Here is a 24,751-nt window from a genome sequence, read left to right as displayed (position 1 = left end):
GGTGAGTGAGGGTGAGTGAGGGTGAGTGAGGGTGAGGTGTTGAGGGTGAGGGGTTGAGGGGTGAGTGAGGGTATGTATGTATGTATGTTGAGTTTGAGGGTGAGTGAGGGTGAGGTGTTGAGGGTGAGTGAGGGTGAGGGGTTGAGGGTGAGTGAGGGTGAGTGAGGGTTAGGGGTATGGGTGAGTGAGGGTGAGGGGTTGAGGGTGAGTGAGGGTGAGGGTGAGTTAGGGTGAGGGGTTGAGGGTGGGTGAGGGTTAGGGGTTGAGGGTGAGTGAGGATGAGTGAGAGTGAGGGTGAGTGAGGGTGAGTGAGAGTGAGGGTGAGGTGAGGGTGAGGGGTTGAGGGTGAGTGAGGGTGAGGGGTTGAGGGTGAGTGAGGGTGAGGGGTTGAGTGAGGGTGAGGGGTTGAGGGTGAGTGTGGGTGAGTGAGGGTGAGGGGTTGAGGGTGGGTGAGGGTGAGGGTGAGGGGTTGAGGGTGAGTGAGGGTGAGGGTGAGGGGTTGAGGGTGAGTGAGGGTGAGGGGTGAGGGTGAGTGAGGGTGAGGGGTTGAGGGTGAGGGTGAGGAGGGTGAGTGAGGGTGAGGGTGAGTGAGGGTGAGTGCGGGTGAGTGAGGGTGAGTGAGGGTGAGGGTGAGTGAGGGTTAGGGGTTGAGGGTGAGTGAGGGTGAGTGAGGGTGAGGGTTGAGGGTGAGTGAGGGTGAGGGTGAGTTAGGGTGAGGGGTTGAGGGTGGGTGAGGGGGTTGAGGGTGAGTGAGGATGAGTGAGAGTGAGGGAGGATGAGTGAGAGTGAGGGTGAGTGAGGGGTTGAGGGTGAGTGAGGGTTTGAGGGTGAGTGAGGGTGAGGGGTTGAGGGTGAGTGAGGGTGAGGGGTTGAGGGTGAGGGGTTGAGGGTGAGTGAGGGTGAGTGAGGGTGAGGGTGAGTGAGGGTGAGTGAGGGTGAGTGAGGGTGAGGGTGAGTGAGGGTGAGGTGTTGAGGGTGAGTGAGGGTGAGTGAGGGTGAGGGGTTGAGGGTGAGTGAGGGTGAGGGGTTGAGGGTGAGTGAGGGTGAGGGGTTGAGGGTGAGTGAGGGTGAGGGGTTGAGGGTGAGTGAGGGTGAGTGGTTGAGGGTGAGTGAGGATGAGTGAGAGTGAGGGTGAGTGAGGGGTTGAGGGTGAGTGAGGGTGAGGGGTTGAGGGTGAGTGAGGGTGAGGGGTTGAGGGTGAGTGAGGGTGAGGGGTTGAGGGTGAGTGAGGGTGAGGGTGAGTGAGGGTGAGTGTGAGTGAGGGTGGGTGAGTGAGGGTGAGGTGTTGAGGGTGAGTGAGGGTGGGTGAGGGGTTGAGGGTGAGTGAGGGTGAGGGGTTGAGGGTGAGTGAGGGTGAGTGAGGGTGAGGGTGAGTGAGGGTATGTATGTATGTATGTATGTATGTATGTATGTTGAGTTTGAGGGTGAGTGAGGGTGGTGTTGAGGGTGAGGGGTTGAGGGTGAGTGAGGGTGAGGGGTTGAGGGTGAGTGAGGGTGAGTGAGGGTGAGGGGCAGTGAGGGTGAGGGGTTGAGGGTGAGTGAGGGTGAGGGGTTGAGGGTGAGTGAGGGTGAGGTGTTGAGGGTGAGTGAGGGTGAGGGTGAGGTGTTGAGGATGAGTGAGGATGAGTGAGGGTGAGTGAGGGTGAGGGGTTGAGGGTGAGGGTGAGGGTGAGTGAGGGGTTGAGGGTGAGGGGTTGAGGGTGAGTGAGGGTGAGGGGTTGAGGGTGAGTGAGGGTGAGGGTGAGGGAGGGTGAGGGGTTGAGGGTGAGGGAGGGTGAGAGGTTGAGGGTGAGTGAGGGTGATGGGTTGAGGGTGATCGAGGATGAGTGAGAGTGAGGGGGAGTGAGGGGTTGAGGGTGAGGGGTTGAGGGTGAGGGGTTGAGGGTGAGGGGTTGAGGGTGAGGGGTTGAGGGTGGATGAGGGGTTGAGGGTGAGTGAGGGTGAGGTGTTGAGGGTGAGGGTGGGTGAGGGTGGGTGAGCGTGAGGGTGGGTGAGCGTGAGGGTGAGCGTGAGTGAGGTGTTGAGGGTGAGGGGTTGAGGGTGAGGGTGAGTGAGGGTGAGGGGTTGAGGGTGAGGGTGAGTGAGGGTGAGGGGTTGAGGGTGAGGGGTTGAGGGTGAGGGGTTGAGGGTGAGGGGTTGAGGGTGAGGTGTTGAGGGTGAGTGAGGGTGAGGGTGGGTGAGGGTGGGTGAGCGTGAGGGAGGGTTTGAGGCTGAGGTGTTGAGGGTGAGTGAGGGTGTGGGTGAGGGGTTGAGGGTGAGTGAGGGTGAGGGGTTGAGGGTGAGTGAGGGTGTGACCATATCCATTCCAGACACTGATAATTAATTGGCGACAAAAGTTATTATTTGACGTGGCATATCTTAATTGCTAGGTTTTTTAATTACTAGTTGATGTTTAATTTTTGTAATCATTTTTTTAAGTATGCACCTCTTAAAAAATAAATAAAAATATTGCTTGTTATGTATTTCCATTTGTAGACCTAGAATAGTTATGGTGCATTGTATGTAGCTTTAAAAAATAAAAATGTAGACTGCTCAATGTATTTCCGTGAATAGATGCAGGTTGCCTCTTTCTGTCAAATAATATCCCTTGTTCAACTTACTATAGTGGCGCGGCATACTATGAAGCAGAGGAGGACTGACTGTCAGAGCCTTGCTCTTTCCTCTCTTGCCAACAGGGCTACTCCAGAATAAGACCACGAAAACCATAATTTGTGAAACATGGCCATTTGACTCGCAGCCCGGTCAGTGGAGGGGCTCCGCTTTCTGATCCGTAGAGGCTGATGCGCAGTCACTTTCTTGAAGAGGAAATGGGGAATAAAAACTTTACTTTTGCAGTGATGTCGATGAACCTGGCTTGATGTCACACTGCTGCATTGTGCTGATTTTCTAAGTAAAAACATGCATATAGTGAGGAGCACTAATACGGGTTTGAGATGGTGGAAGAGCTGCTTATCTCTTATGGAGATAGATTATCTGGGGGGAGGAAGGGCTCCTAATGGGAAGTGTAGACGGGGAGAAATTGAGAAAAAAGCTGAGCAGGGAGGGTGTTATTGCGGCTATCTGGTTGCCCGAGGGGAGGAGAAATGCAGGCCTGAGGCAGAGCACACGCTGAGAAGCTTGTGGGAGGGGGGCTGGGCTGCCTTTGATCTGGTAATGCGAGGCAGGCAGGCAGGCGGCTGGTGGCATTGTGCACGCGCTTTTTAGGGCTTGCGCTTGCGCAATGACCTAAAAAGCACATGCACTTGAAGAAATCGCCAGTGGAATCGCCAGTGGTGGTTCAACACTGGATAAGCCGTAATAGAGCTTCGCCAGCGATGCGCAGAAGCGCATCAGCAGGCGAGCCCTAAAAAGTAATGTCCATAGACATACATAGAGAGAAAGGGTCCAAGGGTCTCCCCTTAGTAGCCTTTCCTTGTCCTTATGTAAAAAGGACCAAACTGTCATAGCCAGCCAATCAGCTCCGACCTCCCTCTAGAACCTTCCTGGGAGGAGCCTCAGTCCCTCAGATTTTCTACCGCACGTTGTGCTAGGGAGTCTCCAGCCGGAGCTCTCCTCAGGATTACTCTAAAATCATCAAACTTTCTTTGAAAGTGTTCTCTGAAACCTAAAAACTCTTCAAGGACTTCTTCACCACACTATTCCTGAAGTAAGTGTGTAATTCTACTGCTTCTTCCATGTCTGACTCGAAGAAGAAAGCCCTGTTCAGGGCCTGCTCTTCCTGCAGCAAGAAAAGAATACATGTGGATGATCAGCACGACCTGTGCTTGTATTGCCTTTACCCGGACCATAATTCGGACAAATGCAAAATCTGTAGGTCTTTTCCAAAAAAGACCGTGAGAGACAGGGAAGGTCGCCTTCTGATTTGGTTGGACAGGCTTAAGAACAGAGACAATCTGGACTCCTCTGTGAGCAGCGTTTCCAGGACCTCTGCTGTCTCTAACAAGAGGCCAAGGGAAGCTTCCCCGGGCCCCTCAGACACTCCTCCTACGAAGACCCATAAAAAGTCTTCAGAGGCGAGATCTGCTTCATCTTCAGTGTCTGCTAAGGAGGATAAAACCTTTAAAAGGCCTGCTCCGTCCTCTAGACAAAGCCAGAGGACTACTTCAGTCACAACCACGGTGTCTACCACATCAGCGTCGTCACCCTCAGCGTCGACGACGGCGACTACGTCCTCCTCATCTTCAGGTAGACCTGTTTCTTCAATTATTCTCCTAAAATCGTCGTCGACGACAAAGACCATGTCGACAACGAAGACTACATCGTCGACGACGCCGTCACCAGTGACGAGCCCATCGTCGTCGAAACCGTCGACGACAAGAGTGTCGACGAGAGACTCGTCGACGAGGACATCGTCTACGAAGGCACCGTCGATGAAGACGACGACTTCGCAGTCGACGACCAAGATCCCTTCGTCCACTCCACCGTCGACGAAGACATCGTCGACGACCCCGTCGACGACAGGCTCGTCGTCGACGACCCCGTCGACGAAGACCCCGTCGACGAAGGGCTCGACGACGACACCGAAGGCTCCGTCGGTGACGGACTCGACGACGACACCGTCGACGGACGACTCGTCGTCGAAGGAACCATGGAAAAAATCGAAACTGCTGGAGGCGCCAACCCTGATGCTGCCACCGTCAACGGTCCCCTCGACGACGACAAGCTCTGCCATGCAGTCTGGCAAACCATGCAAACCACTAATTACCCCGGAAACGACGTCTCCAAGCAAGGTGGAAAAGCAACCACCTCAAGAAATTTTCCAAAGCGAAGAATCCGAAGAGGATGACCATCTGGATCCCGCTACTTCGGTCTCAGACCTTCACATAAAATGCCAAAGCACTGATGAGGAACAGGAAGAATTCACCTACCAGGAACACTCCGTCCATACCAGTGTCCGCACTGAAGTCACCCCCATGATATGCTTACCAGCGACCCTGGTTGATGACTTACGACTTCTTGTGCAAGACTACAAGCAACGCTTCCCGGAGGCGGACAGAGGCGGTCAAGCGCCTAGAAGTCCCGCGCCAGAGGACAAGGGGAATCAGACACCTTCAGTCCAAGTACAGGTGTCCGCACCAAAACAAACTCAGCTTCACCATCAAACCCACCATGAGGTCCAGCCTCAAGTGGTGGTCTCTTCGGACGAAGAGGAGGAGGAGGGAGAACTGGAGGAAGGAGAGGTCCAGGAGGTTCACTCGGACCACTCAGACCAGGATGAAGAGGATGAATATATAGCATCATCCCCGGCTTCACCACAACCACGTCAAGCGGACTCCCCCCCCGGTGGACATTGCTGGCTTCCACAAGCTGGTGGAGAGAGCAGCGAAGAGATTCCACATGGTGGTGGAATCCACAGAAACTGACTGTTTCCTGCACTACTTTAAAGAACAGACTCAGAAATCCGCAAAAGCTGTTCCGATCATAGAATTTTTGTGGGAACAAGGAAAGAAGTTAATGCTAACTCCTGCTTCTGTGCCGGCGGTGGTCCCACGCCTAGATAAGAAATACAGAGCACCACTCACTGCGGCGGCTTGCCTTAACGGTCACCCCAAACCGGACTCGGTAGTGACGCAGGCGGCCCAGAAACACTCCCGCAACCCTTCCTCACCACTGTCCGCTCCCCCGGACAAAGAGGGCAGAAAACTTGACACGATTGGTAAAAGTTTCACATACACATCGGCCATGTCCATCAAGGTGGCAAACTCCATTGCCTTGCTGGGGCGTTACAATCGCCAGCTGTGGGAGGACATTGCCCCTTACGTGAAGGAGCTGCCTGACGAAGTCCAGGGTGAGGTGAAAGCGCTCCTAGTGGAAGGTCAATCTTCTGCAGCGGAACTCATAGACTGTGCTATCGACGCAGCCATGACAGGCTTCCGTCAACTTGCGGGAGCTGCTGTACTGAGACGCCAAGGATGGCTAAGAGCGACTTCATTCCGCCAAGAAGTACAGGCAAAGGTTCTGGACATGCCCTTCGACGGCCAGCACCTGTTTGGAGAAAAGATCGACGAGGCTCTACAGGCCATTAAGAAGGAAACAGACACAGCAAGGGCACTGGGCTCTCTGCAGTCTAGAAACCAGTCCTTTCGGGGCAGTAGGCCCAGAGGTCAGTCCTCCTATCGAGGCTCATATCAAAACAGGTCCTCGTTCTCATACAATCACAAAGGCCAGTACCAAAACAAACCGCAGCAAAGCCGACAATCTTCATTCGGAAGATCAACCTACAGAGGTAAAAATACCAAGAGGGGCGCTGGCGGCCGCCAGTGACCGACTACTCCAGCCAGTCCAAACACCCTCTCCATCATTTCAAATTGGAGGAAAGCTGACCCACTTCCTTCACAATTGGCAGTACATCACCACAGACAGGTGGGTTCTTCAAATTATTCGATTCGGCCACTCTCTCGAATTCACCTCCATCCATCCCAATACCCCTCCACGCAGACGGACACACAAACATCCACGCCTGCTTCTGAAGGAGCTTTCGACAATGCTACAAAAAGGAGCAATCGAAAGGGTTCCGGCATCCTCAAAGGGGAAAGGATTTTACTCCCACTTCTTTCTTGTACAACAAAAAGAAAACAAGTGGAGGCCCATCCTGGATCTCCGGACACAACACCTTCCTGCGGAGCCAATCGTTCAGGATGGTGACGATTCAAGAAATCCTGGGCATTCTAGAGAAAGGAGATTTCATGGTGTCACTGGATCTCCAGGATGCATACTACCACTTCCCCATCCTCAGAAATCACCGGAAATTCCTAAGATTCGAGGTGGCGGGCCGTCACTATCAGTTCAAAGTCCTGCCGTTCGGCCTCAAGTCCGCGCCGCGCATTTTCACGAAATGCCTTGCGCCAGTGGCAGCCTTCCTGCGTCAACTGGGCCACCAGGTCTTCCCCTACCTAGACGACTGGCTGGTGAAAGCACCCTCTCCTGGAGACGCAATCACATCCTCCAACGCCTGCACCAATCTCTTTCAAAATCTGGGATTGACGCTCAATCTCAAAAAATCATGCATGGTCCCCGCAACAAAGATTACCTTCCTAGGGGCCATGTTGGACACAGGGTGCACAAAAGCCTTCCCATCGAAAGAGAGGACAGACAAGATCTTATCTCTGGCCACGGCTGTGGCACAGACAAAGCACCTGAAAGTTTGGACTTACATCTCCCTTCTGGGGATGATGTCTTCCTGCATACTCCTCATCCCGCACTGCAGGCTCAGAATGCGGCCCTTGCAGGAGGCACTCGCGAGCCAATGGACTCAAAGCACTGGCTCCTTCGAAGACATCCTTCGGATCAGACCGAAAATTTCCAAAGCTCTACAATGGTGGACACGTCGCCGAAATCTAACTGTGGGCTTACCGTTTCTCCTTCCAGCATCACCGCTGGTGATAACAACAGACGCCTCCCTGGAGGGATGGGGCGCGGTGCTCCAGGACCTACAAATCAGCGGCAAATGGGACTCTCAAGAGCACTCGCTCCATATAAACCTCTTGGAGCTAAGAGCCGTGTATCTGGCTCTCCAAGCCTTCTTGCCCCGCATCCAGAAAGCCCCAGTGCTCGTCAGGACAGACAACACCACGACAATGCACTATCTAAACAAACAAGGGGGAACGCGTTCGCTCTCGCTCTCACGCGAATCGCAGAGGATCTGGAACTGGCTAGTGCTGCACGAAATCCAACTCAAAGCGGAATATGTCCCGGGAAAGGACAATACCATCGCGGACGCCCTGAGCAGGCAAAAGTCCCTCTCACACGAGTGGGAACTATCAGACCGCGCCCTCAATCACATCTTTTCTCTTTGGGGAGTCCCAAACATCGACCTCTTTGCCACCAAGAGGAACGCCAAATGCCCAAGCTTCGCAAGTTGGCATCCCCAACCAGGATCACTAGGAAATGCATTTTCCATCGGATGGTACAGCGTCTTTGCATACGCCTTTCCTCCATTCCCGATGATCCCACGGCTCCTCAGGAAGATGAAGGTGGAACCATGCACCCTGATCCTGATTGCCCCGTCCTGGCCGAGGCAACACTGGTTCTCGGATCTGCTTCGACTCTCCATCAGATCACCGATTCGCCTGAACCAACACCCGGCCCTTCTGACGATGTCCAACGGGCAGGTACAGCACCCGAACCTCCAATCGCTCAAATTATCAGCCTGGCTCCTGAGCACAGAGAGTTCGGTGGCCTGAATATCCCACAAGACTGCAGGGATGTACTAGCCAAAGCAAGGGCAGACAGTACGAACAAGACCTACTGTCTCAAATGGAAGAGGTTCTGCATATGGTGTTCAGACCAGGGCCTACGGCCCCTCGCCATCACACCTGAACAGATATTACCATACCTCCTGCATTTGGCCCAGTCGGGACTGGCACATGCGTCCATCAAAGTTCACCTGGCAGCAATCTCGAGGTTCACCAGAACGGTCACAGGACCTTCTCTGTGGTCTAGTCGGCTAGTCAAGCAATTCCTCAAAGGGCTATACAGATCCTTCCCGAGGCCTCCGAAAGTACCTCCCACATGGCAGCTTAACTTGGTACTCAACCAGCTCATGCGTCACCCGTTTGAACCCATTCACAGGGCATCTCTTCAACACCTCTCATGGAAAACAGCGCTCTTGCTCGCTCTAACTTCGGCCAGAAGAGTTAGCGAGCTGCAAGCCTTGTCCATTCAGGAACCATATCTTCAATTCAGACATGATAGGGTGATACTGCGACCGAACCCTAAGTTCATTCCAAAAGTACCTTCGGACTTCCATCTCAACGAACCATTGGTCCTTAGGTCCTTCTTTGCCAACCCTTCCACAGCAGCGGAAAGGTCGCTACATTCTTTGGACCTTATGAGGTGCCTCAAGTTCTACCTGGACAAGACTAAGACTCTCAGGAAATCCTCACAGCTGTTCGTGGCATACAGCAGACCACGAATGGGCCTGCCCCTCACGAAGCAAAGCATCTCCAGATGGATCTCCTCGGCGATTTCATTCTGCCACGAAAAGGCCGGCCAGCCTTTGAATGACCGTGTTCTGGCTCACTCAACCAGAGCGATGTCTACGTCAGCGGCACTGTTTGCTGGAGTGCCGATCCTGGACATCTGCAGAGCGGCGACCTGGATGTCACCGCATACTTTCTCCAGACACTACTGCCTGGATATCGAACTCCAGAAGGATGCGGCAGTGGGCCAGGCGGTGCTTCGCCACCTCTTTCAGTAAGGTGAGCCTTCCTACATCCCGCCTTCCAGGTATGCACATTATTGCTCTGATGATATGCTGTCTCTTTATTGTATGATATTATATGCATTATCTACTATGACGGCAGAGCAACTCTGTTTCACAAATGTGCTGCTATAATTGCTAGCTACTCTGATTCAGGCATGTGAATCTATGAAAGACACCCCTAATACTGGATAAGAAATGCGTTGCTTACCTGTAACAGCAGTTATCCAGTATTGGTGTCTTTCATAGATTCACATGCAACCCTCCCGCCTCCCCTGGAAGGACTCACTTCCCTCTCGGACTATATTACGCCAAACCTAGCTGGGTGCGTACGAAAATCTGAGGGACTGAGGCTCCTCCCAGGAAGGTTCTAGAGGGAGGTCGGAGCTGATTGGCTGACTATGACAGTTTGGTCCTTTTTACATAAGGACAAGGAAAGGCTACTAAGGGGAGACCCTTGGACCCTTTCTCTCTATGTATGTCTATGGACATTACTTTTTTATTTACCGGAGGCTCCCGTCTCGACGACGGGGAATGATTCAGGCATGTGAATCTATGAAAGACACCAATACTGGATAACTGCTGTTACAGGTAAGTAACGCATTTCTTCCCTTCTGTTTCTTCATCAACCATATGATTCTCCACTCGCCTGACTCTTCCCCAACATTCTGTTTTTCCTATACCCTTCTCTCCCCATACCCTTCTGTCTCCTCCATGCCCATCGGTCACTTTCCTTGCCAGTCTGTTTCTTCCCAGCCTTTCTGTCTTTAATACGGCTCCTGTTTCTACCTTTCCCTTCCTTCACTCCACTTGCCTTTCTGCTTTTCCCTTTGCCCTTCTGCTTTTCCCCTTGCCCTTCTGTTTCTCCCCCTGCCGTCCTGTCTTTCTGTCTTTACCTGTGTTTGGTCTGTACTCCTGCCCTTCTGTTTCTCCCCGTGACCTGCTGTTTCTGCCCTGCCTTCCTGTCTTTCCTGTGCTTCCGTCTCTACCTCTGCCTCCGTCTCTACCTCTGCCTTTCTGTTTTTCCTCGACATTTGTATCTTTACCCATGCTTCTCTTTCACCCCTGCACTTTTGTCTGTTCCCCTCCTATTCTGTTACTCTCCGGGCCTTAGTCTTTACCCATGCGTCTGTCTCCACCCCTGCCCTTTTGTTACCACGCCCTTCTGCTTTAGTCATGCCGGTCTATCACTCCCCTGACCCCCTGTCCAGGGCACAAGTCCTAACCAAGCATTTGCAATGCAATAGGTCTTGAATTTACACAAGTTTAAGCTATTGGCATTGTAAATCACAATGCCTTTTATTTATGTTTTAAAAACGAAAACAAAAGTAAAAGGCATTGTCGTATGCAATGTCAATAGCTCAAACTCTCATAAATCCGAGACCTATTGCATTGCAAATGCTTGTTTTGGTTTCTTGATATGTATGCTTTCATAACATTGTCTGTGAATCTTCTCCTTAATGAACTGAGACACAGTAATAGTGAAATGAAATGTCTTCCAATAACAAGTCAGTTGTTGGCAGTACTCTTTCCCTGAGAGTTTCCCAAAAACATGTTGGGGGCCAGTCGAGGGAGTGTCTGCCAGGTGTGTCGGACACATTGCTATAAGTGGGCCAGGACCAGGCACTGGCAAAAAATTAAGGGATACAAAAAAGTGATTAATGGAATGCATTAAATTAATCTCAGCCACCAGTATTTATTCAGTGTAGCATGCCAGTCCATCGTTTTTCTTTTTTGCATAGACTCATCTGTATGCACGGAAGTCATGACCCTGTTCCAATGGGAGCAGTCTGGCCAGAATGCCAAACCATGTCATCTCTGAACCGGAACACAAGCAACCAAAGGCTGGTTTCGCCCTGGATAAGGGCTCATCCGCCGGGTATAGATTTGTTCCAGGGATACAGTGTGCACAAGCCCCACGTCTAGGCTTACCGGTCACACTTAAGGCGACACATCAAAGTATACAACAAGCATTGGTAAATGCATTAGGTTTCGCCTGTGATTAATAGGAAGCTATTTTTAGGTTTTGCCTAGCAAATGCGCACGAAGTACGAAGTACACATGCACTAGGAAAACCTTATGTTTTTCTCTGTGGGGTCGGGTATCCGCCCCCTCCTCCCATTGGCTAGCTCCATAAATGGAGGCTAGCCATTGGGAGAGGGCTCTGTCCGTCAATCTCGGACCAGATTCGGGGGCGTTCCCGAGAATGTTTCGCTTTTGGTGACGTCACGCTACGTCAGCCAAAAGCCCTCTGGAACGCCCCCGAATCTGGTCCGGCATTGATCCGGCACCCGCCTTCGGTGGGCGGGGTTTTTTTTTTTTTTTTCTCAAGCCGTGTTTTGTTTACTCTCGTCCTGCCTTTTGCAGGAGTGGGCTGCGCGATTTATGTTGACGAGCAGGTAAGTGTGTACCCGTTCCCGCCCCCCCTCCCGCTGTCTAATTTGTTTTTAACTTTGTTCGTGTTTCCGTTAACCCGCCCCCTCCGCCGTTCCCGCCGCCCCCCCCCTCTCGCTGTCCGTGCCTTGTTAACTTTGTTCGTGTTTCTGTTAACCCGCCCCTCCCCCGTTCCTGCCGGCCCCTCCTCTCGCTGTCCGTGCCTTGTTGGCTAGGGTAATCGTGAACCCTGGCTTTCAGTCGCTCCCTTTAAAACCTCCCCGTGCTCGTTTTAGCTTCCAATCCAACGGGCTCTGCAGAAGCTAGGGCGAGCCGAATGCGACCAGTGGCAGTGAGCAGCGAGCGAATGACGGCAGCTTGCCCCACGCTGCTGCAGTATGGGCTGAGCTCCACCACACGCAGCAGGTACTAGCAGCGGCATGCTGGCAGATGGCCTGTCCTGCTGCGGTGCGGGCACAGCCTGCTCCACGGCACGCAGTTTGGGCTCGGTGGCAGCTGGCCTGTGTGCTGCTGCTGCAGTGTGGGCTCACATCGACCAGCCGCACCCAGCACCGACTGCAGAGAGCTCATTCTGGTGCAGGCTTCAGTCTGCAGTAGTACGCACCACAGACCCCCCACATTTGTGCAGCGTGGGCTGTTGTGCTTGACACTCCACGTCTGACCACGTATCACCACCCCCATGGAGTCAACTAGCGTAACATAACTCAGTCCTTGTCTCAGCATGTATAGTTTTCCTGGCGGGGCTCACCTTTCTGTATGCGTTTGTTGTGTGTATGCGTAGGCTTGTAACGTTATGTGTGCTTGCATAAATGTGTTTATTTTCTTTTCACCAGGGATATCCGTTGGGTCCATTTGAGTTTCTGCACTGGGACTTTCAATGGCCCGAGTGTGTTCTTGCTGCTGTGCTCAAGTCTTTGTCCATCTTTGTGTATTTGCTGCTGTATGTGTATTCTGTTGCAGTGTCTCTATGTGCCTGTCCTTTTATTTGTATGACTGTCGGAATGTGTCTCTATGTGCCAGTTTGTGGATTGTGCCTGCTTGATTTTATATTTCTGTGTCCGTTTGTTGGCGTTTCTATGTGCCTGTCTTTGCTTGACTTTGTGCCTTTCCCAGTGTGTGTCTGCCTCTTCGTGTTTTTGTGTGCCTGTCCGATTGCGTGTCTCTGTGCCGTTTTCTGTCGGTACCTGACATGAAGTATTTCCCTGAGCCCAAGGTTGTGCTTGGCGATGTGCGGGTTGGCCTGTTGTCCGTTTACCAGGATAATTATTTTGCCTATCTTATAATGTGCGCAAGAATTTATGTATATATTGTGTGCGGCAATTTTGTGTCTATCGTGTGAACGAGTTGTGGTGTACTCTGGTCTACTGATCTTGTTTGTCGGTTTGTCGCTTCTTGTCTGGCTACATATGTCATTTAATTTCTTCATATATTCTTGCGAGCATGTTGGGCTGCATTGTTCCTTATGGTGTGTGCACAAACCATGCTTCCAGGTGTTTGTGAGGTTGTCTTTCTGTCTGAGTGTAACTGACTCTGTTGTGGACTGTGGTATGCATGCGAGTCTGTCTCTGTATTAGTTGAGGCTGTTGTGGTGTACTCTGGTCTACTGATCTTGTTTGTCGGTTTGTCGCTTCTTGTCTGGCTACATATGTCATTTAATTTCTTCATATATTCTTGCGAGCGTGTTGGGCTGCATTGTTCCTTATGGTGTGTGCACAAACCATGCTCCAGGTGTTTGTGAGGTTGTCTTTCTGTCTGAGTGTAACTGACTCTGTTGTGGACTGTGGTATGCATGCGAGTCTGTCTCTGTATTAGTTGAGGCTTGTTGTTTTAGATTTTGATTCCTGATTGCGACACAAGTACACTGATCTCAGCGGGCTGAGTTCTGAGAGTTCCCAGTTGATAACTAGTGATTGTGGAACGGTGAAACCAGCTATTACCAGCGAGTTTGGGTGAACTGTTTGGTAAGTAGCGCTCAGGACTTGAGGGATACCCGGGGAAAATGAAATAATGATTACCCCTTTAGGGAACCTGGGTTTGCCATCCTGGGTTTGACGAATGTGCGGTTCTGATTCGAGGCACATGTTTGTTTTTATCTGTCCCTCTTACAGAATTTGTCTGTGACTCTCCATGAGTTTGACAACTCACCGTTGCCTTTGAGTCATGCCCTAAACACAGGAAGCTGATACAGTGAGTGCAGATAGTGCTTACTCTGTGAGAAGAGGTGCCGAGCCTCTGAATACTGTTTTTGAGAGACCCGAAGGGCTAGTTGGGGTTTTGTGCCTTATCTCCTGACATCTTCCTTAACCTGGTTCACGTTGTTGTATGTGAGCCCCTGTCACATAATTCGTTGCTCCACTGTCACATAATTCTTTGCTCCCCTGTGATGCTGTGTGTGTGATGCGGTGTGTGTGTGATGCGGTGTGTGTGTGATATGCTGTGTGTGTGTGTGTGATGCTGTGTGTGTGTGTGATGCTGTGTGTGTGTGTGATGCTGTGTGTGTGTGTGATGCTGTGTGTGTGTGTGATGCTGTGTGTGTGATGCTGTGTGTGTGTGAGGCTGTGTGTGTGTGATATGCTGTGTGTGTGTGTGATATGCTGTGTGTGTGTGTGATATGCTGTGTGTGTGTGTGATATGCTGTGTGTGTGTGTGATGCTGTGTGTGTGTGTGATGCTGTGTGTGTGTGTGTGATTCTGTGTGTGTGTGTGTGATTCTGTGTGTGTGTGTGTGGGGGGGTGGGCTCTGTGTGCGTGTGGCTGTGTGTGTGTGTGTGCAAATGCAATAGGTCTCGCATTTGCAAAAGATTAAGCTATTGACATTGTAAATGACCATGCAATTTATTTATCTGTTTTCAAAACTAACACATAAATAAACAATTTGTCATTTAAAGTGTCAATAGCTCTAACTTTGTCAAAGGCAAAACCGTTGCATTGTAAATGCTTGTTAGTCTTTACAGACCCTTTCTAAAAAAACATTTTAGTTTGCAAGGGAAAATGTCACTCTCTAGAACACAGTTCTATTCACGTAGGGACTTCTGCAAATATGTCTTTGACAGACACAAAGTATGCTTATGATGCCTAGGGTCAGATCGCAATTGCAGGCCCTGCGGCAAGCAAGAGATTAATCCAAAGTTCATACGAGGTTAGAAGGTGAAGCTGTATGGTATAAACATTGGAAGACCCCAAGCCATGACCGACTGAACTGAAGTTGAAAGGAAGGCCCCGTTCCCGCAGCTAATCTTAGTAGCAGACGAAGTCTTTGGTTAAGCCCAAAACTAAGCGTGAATCAGTCAGTGCCTTCCCTCCACTCTCAAACTCCAAAATGGGCACGAGAGCCTCAACATGCCTTCCGGTCTCATCTCATTCTCCATCGGAGCCAATTAGGAGATTATTCCTGATGCACCCCGAATTTCTAGGTCTATCTGCGAGGTGAACAACCATTACTTCGCGGCTGTTAGTGCGCATACTGTTACTACACAAGCATTACAATGCATGCGTTGTAGCAACGCATAGCCATTACTACGCACGTTGTTACAATGCATGCGTTGTACGTATCGCACTAACTGCAGTGAATTAATTCGACCTTAGGTTTCTTGTGTGTCTCAGTTTTTGGATGCGTTTTCTTAGATAGCATGGGCCAGTGCCATTTATTGCTCTGCACGTGATAATAAGTGCTTTAAATTCTGTGCGTTTTCTTACTGGTGGCCATTGAAGAGCACGTAGGTGTGGTGAGATGTGATGTCTTAAGGGAATGTTTTTAACTAGCTTTGCGGCTGCATTTTGTATTGTCTGCAGCTTTCTGTACAAGTAGGCTTGCAGGCCAAGATATAGACTATTAGCATAGTCAAGTTGGGATGTCACTAATGTGTGTACTATTGTTTTCCTACATTCAACCGGAAGCAGATGAAGGAATTTACGCAAGGCTTTTAGATTCCAAAAGCATGTGGATGAAACTTGAGCTATCTGGGCTTTGCATGACAGAGTCTCAATTTTAAAACCCAGGTTTCTTGCTGATGGAACAGGACAAGAAGCTGGATTGAGTGCCAGGGTCTACAAAAGATTAGAACTAGTGGGTGATGGTTGATTTAAAAAAAGGACTTCAGTTTTTTCGGCGTTCAGCCGCAGGCAGTTTCTGGTCATCCAAGTGGATTTATCAGCCGGACATTCCCAAAATTTGGTAAAGGCTGCTTCCGAATGATCCTTGAAAGAAAAAATCAGCTGAGTGTCATTAGCATATGACATAACACTAACATCATGCTGTTCAATGAGTGGGGCCAGTGGCGCGAGATAAACATTGAAAAGAATAGGACTAATGGCCGATCCCTGGGGGACTCCACAAATTAGGGGGCGAGATGATGAGACAAATGGCTGTAAACGTATCTTCTGGACCTACCTTCGAGGAAGCATTGGATCCAGGCCAGCACAGTCCCAGAAATCTCTAAATGCCTGAGCCTGTCAAGCAGAATTTTGTGCGACACTGTGTCAAATTCGGTAACTTCCAGTAGAGCTGTTTCGGTGCTGTAGCCAGCAAGAAATCCAGATTGTGTGTCATGCAATAGTTTGTTGGATTCCAGAAAGTTAGTCGTTTTTGAACCTCCTTCTCAAGAACCTTAGCTGGGGCTGGTAGAAGGGAGATGGTTCTAAAAAAAATTTTAAATGGCTGGATCAGCATTTTCATTTTTTAGGATGGGTTGTATAAAGGCTGTTTCCCAAAAAGATGGAAAAATGCCAGTCTCTAGTGAGACATTCCAAAGTTCGTTTAATAAGGGGTTAATCAAGTGTGCTAATGTGCTGAAGAATCTGACCGGGAGGGGATCCGGGGGGAGCCAGACTTAATTTTTTGCAGTAGTTTAAGCGAGTCTTCCGGACTAAAAGGGCCAAAGTCTGTCCATGTTTCAATGTTTGGGGACCTTGGTGTGACTGGGCAATCGCTCTCAGTGAGTGAAGTATATATATCTTCAATTTTTTCATGAAAGAAACTCGCTAAGTTCTCACAGAGAGTTTCCGAAGGGGTTATGTTGCTTTTCAAGGCCACTGGCTTCATAAAGCCTTGAACAATTTTGAAAACTTTTTTTGTGGAGTTTTTGGATGCTTTAATTTGACTGGCAAAGTGATCTTTTATGGCTGTGTTTTTGTTTAGGAAATTGATTCACTGCCTTCCTATAGATGATTTTTGCTGCAATGCTGTAGGATATTCGCCATAATCGCTCAAGTCTTTTGCACCGGCTTTTCTCCAGTTGAAGATCCTGTGTAAACCAGGGTGCAGAGGGTTTATGCCTAGATGATTTCATTTCTTTCAGGGGTGCAATGGAGTCCAAGGCAGTAGTGACCCCATGATTAAAAGCTCTTGCATCACTATCAGGTTCACCCGAGAAAACATGAGGAGTATTCTGAAGTATAGGGCCAAAAGTTTCTGGGTTAATTCTTCGCCAATTTCTTCGTATCTCATGTTTGTTCACCCTACTTCTAGGTTGGTAGTGAAGCTAAGATTGAATGGGACCAAATAGTGGTCTGACCATATCACAGGGATAGGTTTCTTGGCCACCAGAGAAGGGATATGAGTGAATACTAGGTCTAATAAATGTCCGGCTTGGTGTGTAGGTGCTGTAATTATTTGATTAAGGTTTATACCTTTAAAGGAGTCGATTAGTTGGGACGCTAGGGAGCAGTAAGCGTTGTCTATATGAATGTTAAAGTCCCCTAAGACCAGGTAGTTTGTGTACTTCAGCGAGTGGTCAGCTATTAAGTTGCAAATGTTCCATGACTCTCTGGGATTTTAGCCAGGAGGTCTATAAATGAGTATTCCTGCTATGCGGAGTGTGGGGGTGATGGTGATCTTAAGAGATAGCTTCCAGTACATCTTTGGTTACTATTTTTATGTGTGATAGTTCTCATTCCTTTTTGACAATGATGGCTAAGCCACCTCCTAATTTATTCTCATCTCGATTTTCCACTACTATCTTATAGTCATCAGGGATGGCCAGGTAGACAGCTGGAGTTGTGCTGACCCTGAGCCATGTTTTGGTTAGGAAAATCATATCCCAATGTTTTGTTTCCAAAAGTAGCCATATATCATTGGCATGCTTAGGGAGTGACCTGCAGTTTATTAGCATGCTCTGATAATTGTATCTAGTTTAGGGGAGGTAGTTCTATTCAGTGCTTTACATCTTGTATCTTTGTTTTCCGTGAGGTTAAAGGTCCAGTTGTTACAATGGGGTATCTGGACATCATGATTGCATGTCCATACCGCAAGATTCCTTCGGGTGGCATTAGAGCAGCCTTTAGATCTTAGTGCTAGGATTTGCTCCCTAGTAAATACTACTCTAGGAGCTGCTTGTAAAGGGGCAGAGTGGCTGGCGCTGGACGCGGGCCAGATGCGGCCTTCGGCGTGCCAGCGGCACGCCCGCTGCGCGCATCTGCTGCGCGTCCTCTGACCCCTGTGCTTGATATAGGGAGTAACCGGAATCATATCCTCCCCTTCCTCTACCCCATCGTGTGGCCTGATTGACAGGAAGGAGAAATATGGCCCGCCCTCCACTCAAACGGCTCCTGCCGCAGTGGACCGGGGCTGAGGTCAAAGTCCTGAGGTGGCAAGCGTAGTGCGCTAAGCGCTGTGCAAAAACTGAGGTATGGGGGCAGGGGGGCAATGTGCAAGGTTTAAAAATCGGGTGAAGGTAAAAAACAAGTGTTACCCAGCTCTTAGCAGGACACTGTGGGATACAGTGAGCCTCGCAGCATTCAGCCCGGGAAGAAACACCACTGACCGTCTCCCTGAGCTCCGCAGCGCGACGACAATCTCTGAGTTTTTAAGTAGTTTGGCCCCGCCCTCCACTCAAACGGCTCCTGCCGCGGTGGCCCCGGGGCTGAGGTCAAAGTCCTGAAGTGGCAAGCGTAGTGCGCTAAGCGCTGTGCAAAAAACGCAGGTAGGGGGGCAGGGGGGCAATGTGCAAGTGTTCCCCAGCTCTTAGCAGGACAGTGTGGGATACAGCAAGCCTCGCTGCGTTCAGCGTGGGAAGAAACACCACTGACCGTCTCCCTGAGCTCCCCCTCCACCTTAGATACTTCTCTTTTACCAAAACACATTAGAATTTAACACAATGTGGCAGCAAGACTTCTAACTCAATCTGAATAAATCCTTTTTGTTTATTTCTGTTTATAAATCCATTAGTTGGATGAATTTCACCAAATTTACATTTTAAACATCTAAATAACAAATACAAAAATTGTTACATTTGATAAAACAATCAACTCTACATATTCATAATCGTTCCATACTCAGTCACTCAACCTGTCAGACATTCAAACACATCGACCTCACACTCACAGCACCGACAAATTATTTATATTTCAGTACTTATTACAATATTATACAAAAACCATAGAAAATACTTAGACAATAGGTTTGTCGATTCCCATAAATTTGGAGCAGTATTTTTTGATTTCAAGGTCTTATGGCTCAATAAACGCGTTTCGCGTTTCGAACTCCTACTTGCTGTGGAGTTCTCATCAGGACCCTAAAAGATGTGAAAAAGAACAAAAACCTTCTTAGTGACTATAGCTCCTTAACATCAATGGAACAAGACTCTCCCATTTTGCTCTGCTGCCGCTCAGCAGAGGCACCCCCACATGGTCGCACCGCCCGAATCCCAATAACTTCAGACCACACCAGTTTGTTTTATGGAAGAATTAAGGCCGCAGTTTATTAGGCATTATCACTTACAAGCGATCCTTTACATGCCATTATTTCCGTCTGGCGACCCTGCGTCCTTACACCATCAGCTCTGCACTGTGCCCTACATTCAGTGCAGCTATCATTGCCAATGTAACCCCCTCCCTGGGACACACCTTTTCCTTTCTCTCCGGGCAAGCTTCTGCTTCCGGCCCGACCGGGTAACCTTTTACCTCCGGTTTCCAAACACTCCTTGGGTAAGCGTCTGCTTTAACCCAACCGTATGGCCCCTTTTGCATCCGGTGTCTACTCACTCCCGGGTAACCAGCCGGTTCTCACCCGGCCATGTGACCTTTTCACTTCCGGGGCCCACACATTCCCTTCCGGGTTGGCGTTTGTCCCCGCCCCCGCCCAAGTTGCGCAATTAATTGTTTACTTCCGGTTCACCTGAACACAGGGAGCTCGGGGAGTTTGCCAGTGACCCCCTGGGTCCTGCCTGCCCCGTTTGTAGTCTGAGCCCGCTGCGCCACCTGCTTTTTGTATTCTTCTTGGAATGCTTTGTAAGTACCGCCATGCCTCGCCGGGAGCTATCGCTGCCTGCGAGGCCCCCACAATGCCTTAACTGCGGCCTCATTCTTGCGAACTACCAACAGCCCCTTGCATACAACACTGCTAGCATATTTCGTAGCAGGTTATCCGTCCCAGTGTCCGAAAGGTACACCCCATCTGCTCTGTAATAGTGTGGCTGCCGCAAGTTAATCAGAGTGTGCCTGATAATCCCTAAGCCTGCCCCCCTTAGAAATTTGGCCATTAAGCTATTTAGCCTCTTCCTAGACAACTCCATGCCATTTTGGGACCGCGCACCAGCCCATACCATTCTAGGAATTATCTCGGACCATACCATATCCGTTGGGCCCATGCACTTGGCTAAATTGGTGATATCCTTCTTTAACGTGTGAAGCAGGTCACCCCGCCCCATCTCTGGAAGATCATTTCCCCGTAGATGAATTACTAAAATACTCGGATCCTCCACACGTGCACGTAATTCCTAAATGACACTCCACAATTCTCTCCAGCGCAAGTCCTCTTTTCCGAACCATTGCACCCTTGACCGTTGAAATGGGAACGTAGCATTCCACCCAAGGCAGTGAGCCCTGTTAGCCGCCCTGGACACGTATTCGTGACCGATGACCCACACTGTTTTGTATTCTGTGGATTAGAACAGAAGCACGGAAATGTTGAGTACACGTCACCCATCATCCTTTTATTATACGTAAAGCTTGCTGTACAGAATGTATACCAGATCCCCCAACTGAATCGCCGCAACACATGTCTTTTCCAATTCCTTATTTGTCTGATGATGGGCGAATGTACACCTTAAAGTTGTCTGATTCCCATCTGCCCATCTCTTTTATTCCTTTAGCGGACATGCCCTCCTGGAACGCTGTGGTGGCTGCCCCAATGCAAAATGAATGTGTAGTGTAGTGACCCCTTTGGAGCCCGGCTATTTGCACTGTTGCTGCTAACACCCTTGTAAACTGATAAAGTGTTAACAGAGTCCCATCCTTGTGAGTGAGGAGGTAGCTGTTGCTGTCAGCACCTTCCCGCTCCTGCATGTACGCTGTTAAAAGCGTCACTGGGCAATACGAGCTGTGCCCCTCCATCCTGTTCAGTGTGATGCACTGTCCCCTTCCCACCTGATCTGTCTTAGATTGTCGCACCCGAAGGGACACCTGGTGTTTGCCTATAGATATGTCCTTCACCAACAGGGCCCTGCTGCTTTTATCCCCTTTTGCCCTAGCTATTAGTTCACTAATGCGAAAGGCCCCAAAAAAGGCAAGGGAAAATGTTAGCCTGAACAACTTACTCTCATATTCTGAGTAACACACCCTAGGGATGTTGTCCATTAAAATTTTTAGTGTGTTAAAATCAATCGGGGACCTGCTGTCCTGCCTCTTGCATTCCTTTTTGGCCCATCCTTTCAAGGCTGCCCTGAGCACAAAACCCTTAGTCGGATCCTCCAAACCCTTTAGCTTTGAATAGTATGCTATTGCTGCGAGGTGCTCCCCAACCCATGACCTGGATTTTCCGGCCCCCTTGGCCCACACCACAAACTTTTTGACCCGCATCCCCAGTTGCTGCACATTGTCCGGAAGCACCGAAGCTTCCGGCGTCATCTTTTGGAAAGTGTCCACACAGCGCTGATACCGATGTCTTGTTCCCACCGCTAAAGCCTCTTCAGCCATATTCTGTAGTTCCCTTTCTAATGCATTAGTCTCCAGTAATCCTCTTTGAAGGGAGTCATTTCTTGCAGCGCCTCTGGCCATTCTGCCCGGAATCTTCCCCACTGCAAGCGAGAAAGAGCATCAGCTGCCTTGTTCTGAACCCCTGGCACATGCTTAGCTGTTATCTGGATATTATACTGGCGACACCTGCTCACTAAATGCCTTAACAAGCCCAATATTATGTGACATGACGCCGCCTGATTATTAATTGCATGGACGGCTGCCATGTTGTCTGACCTGATGACCAAATGCTTGTTAGCCAAGGTGTCTGACCATATTGACAATGCCACTACAATGGGAAAGAGTTCTAACGCTGTGATATTGTTGGTGAAGCCACATCGTCGCCAGGCAGTTGGCCACCTTTTGGCACACCACGCAGAGCCCAATATTGCCCCAAAACCCCCTTGACTGGAGGCATCTGTGTACAGTTGCGCCCTCTCATCAGCTGTCCATAGCGACGGCCATATCCTAACCCCATTAAAACCTTGGAGAAAAGACAGCCACATCTGAAAGTCTTGCTTCAGCCCCTTCTTCAACCTGACAAAGTGATCTTTTTGAGTCATGCCTGCTGTAGCCCCCGCCAGCCTTCTTGAAAAAACTCTCCCAACCGGAATGACCCTGGATGCAAAATTGAGCTTGCCCATTAACTCTTGGACGTCTTTCAACGTTGCCTTATCTTTTGCCAATACCTTTTTGATAGCTGCTGCAAAGTCCTGTACTTTTCCCACTGGGAGGCGTGACTCCCCTTCCTCCGAATCCAACTCTATCCCCAAGAATGTTAACTTAGTTGTGGGGCATTCCGTTTTTTCTGCTGCTAAAGGAACTCCCAAGCCCTGTGATACGACCTTGAAGGCCTCCAACGCCTGAGCACATTCGGGTGAGTCGGCCTCACCTACAAACAAAAAGTCATCCAGATAATGGAGCTTGCCACCCACTGGCTGGACTTTGTTTGTGGCCCACTCTAAAAAGGAACTAAAGGCCTCAAAGTAAGCGCAGGAAACCAAACAACCCATGGGCATACACTTGTCATAATACAACCTATCCTTGAACTGAAAGCCCAGCAAATGAAAGCTGTCTGGATGCCCTGGTAACAGCCTGAAAGCTGCCTCGATATCAGCTTTTGCCATAAGGGCTCCCTTCCCCGCCTGCCTGACTAACTCGATGGCTTTGTCAAATGTTGCATAGGAGACCGTGCAAATATCCTGGCTTAGCCAGTCATTTACTGAGTTACCTTTGGGATAAGAGAGGTGGTAAATCATTCTGTATTTGCCTGCCTCCTTTTTGGAACAATACCTAGCGGAGAAATAATGAAGTTCCCTAAAGGGGCGGAGTCAAATGGGCCCGCTATTCTTCCTAGCTGCAGCTCCTTTTGTATTTTTTCTGCAACCACTTCCGGAAGTTCCTCCGCTGAGCGGAGGTTCTTAGATGATCTGCCCGCTAAAGGACCACTGTAAGGTATTTTGAACCCTTCCTTGAAACCCCAAAACAGTAGTTCTCTCTCATCAATCTTTGGGTATCCATTCAAAAGTGCTGCTAGCAATTCAAAATTTATTGGGGATGGGCCTTTTGTAACCTGGCATAGACTATGGCTGGCCCATGAAGGTGGTGCCCACTGCAACTCTAACGAGTGTTTTGCATGCCACAGCGGGATGGTCTCCGCCACACTGGGAGCACCCATGCCGAAATCTGCATTGTACCCCCCAGGTGCAATTGCCAGCGTTGAACAGCCGACATGTATTGTCCCTTTGTTTACGTTGCAGCGGCTGTTTGAAATCGTCTGCACCCTTTGGCCCTCAAAATGCCTGCTGTTGCTCCTGTGGGGGCTGTTGTGGTCTACCCATCATCTGCACCTGTCCTATCCCTGACCCTGAGGAATTATCCATTGTCCTCATGTAGTCTTGACTGTGCTCCCCTTGATGCCCTGCTGTCGTTTGCCCTGCGCCCGCTGTGAAGCCTACCGCCCTCAGTGGCTGATGGCCCCTGCCCCCGTTGAATTGCCCATTTGTGACCACATTGCTGCCTTGTTGTAGCTGCCCCCCTGCCTGCATTGCGGACGTTGGACAACCGGTGCCCGCCTGCTGGTCAGGCCCCACCTGTGTGAACTGTTGCCCTACAGATCCCAATTGCTGTTGCAGCGTCTGTCCTCCACTTGCCTGATGCTGCATGTGACCTGTCCATGTATGTTGCTGCCCCCCCACCACCCAGAGGGGACTGTTGACATGTCCCAACTACCGCACCTTGATGCTGGGACCCCACCATTGCTCCATTGCCCGCGTATGCTACCCCCTGCTGAAACTGTACCTGTCCCATTTGCTGCTGTGTGAATCTTGCCCCTACTTGTTGACCCAACCCATATTGCCTGCTCACCAGCGAATGTGCCTGTGTATTGTTAGCCTGCCAACCCTGTCCCGCCGACGTTGCGCCCCAGTGTTGTACACCATTGTCTGCGCCCGCCAAACCTATACCATAACCTGCTTTGGACCCCATCTGTTCCATCCATTCCTTAGCCTCTCTTTCATCCCACGACATTGCAGGTGACTCCTCCATGCGTTGGCGGAAGTTGAGGTCATATTGCAGCCAACCCATGCCTCCATGTCGCCTGAACCTGTCCAGGATGGCTTTGTTGTACCTATTCAACGCTGGACCTTGCTCAGGGAAGGGGTCGGCCTCCACTGAGCCCCCCCCCCCCCCCCCGGTCCAGCCACTGTCCCCCTCCCCCTGGGGAGTGGGGGGGCCGAACCAAGGGGCATACCTTTAATAATGAAAGCTTAGCTTTTTTGAAAACCCGACTCTCGACACTAAAATGGAAAAGCCAGTACATCATAATAACTACTTTGCACAATCCAGACAAATGGTAGGTAGCCCATTGAACCTTAGCGGGAAATACTTACGTCAGGCCAAACCATGCATACACTTATTGCGCTCTAAAACATGCTGACAAACCTAAGAAATGAAAGCGCAATTGTCATGAAATTGAACATTCTTATCTGAGCCATACTTCGAGGGAAAGATTATACAGGGGTCTTACTTATTTCTTGAATTGTCACCTTATGACGATATGTAGATGCGTGCACTCGGGGGCAAACCTGAAATTCAACAGACGACCCTTTAGAAATGTGTGATTCTGACCGCAAGTTGAATAAATCGTTTAGAACAGCGAGCGCGGGAGCTACATTACCTCTGAGCAGCGCTGTAAGGCGAAGCG

At 50.0% G+C, this 24,751-nt stretch overlaps 1 protein-coding gene across 1 annotated transcript; it reads right to left on the bottom strand.

Moving 5' to 3' along the window:
* Positions 1-20,607: 20,607 nt before the first annotated feature.
* On the bottom strand, positions 20,608-21,588 carry LOC147706243 (uncharacterized). Its single transcript, XM_086929600.1, has one exon. The coding sequence runs from the start codon at positions 21,586-21,588 to the stop codon at positions 20,608-20,610; it is 981 nt and encodes a 326-aa protein (XP_086785726.1).
* Between the last annotated feature and the right edge of the window lie 3,163 nt (positions 21,589-24,751).

This window comes from Lissotriton vulgaris, chromosome 7 (genome assembly GCF_964263255.1).
Source record: "Lissotriton vulgaris chromosome 7, aLisVul1.2, whole genome shotgun sequence".
In the NCBI taxonomy this organism is placed as follows: domain Eukaryota; kingdom Metazoa; phylum Chordata; class Amphibia; order Caudata; family Salamandridae; genus Lissotriton; species Lissotriton vulgaris.
Note: the sequence above shows the minus strand (reverse complement) of the source record. Positions and strands in the feature narration are given on the sequence as shown.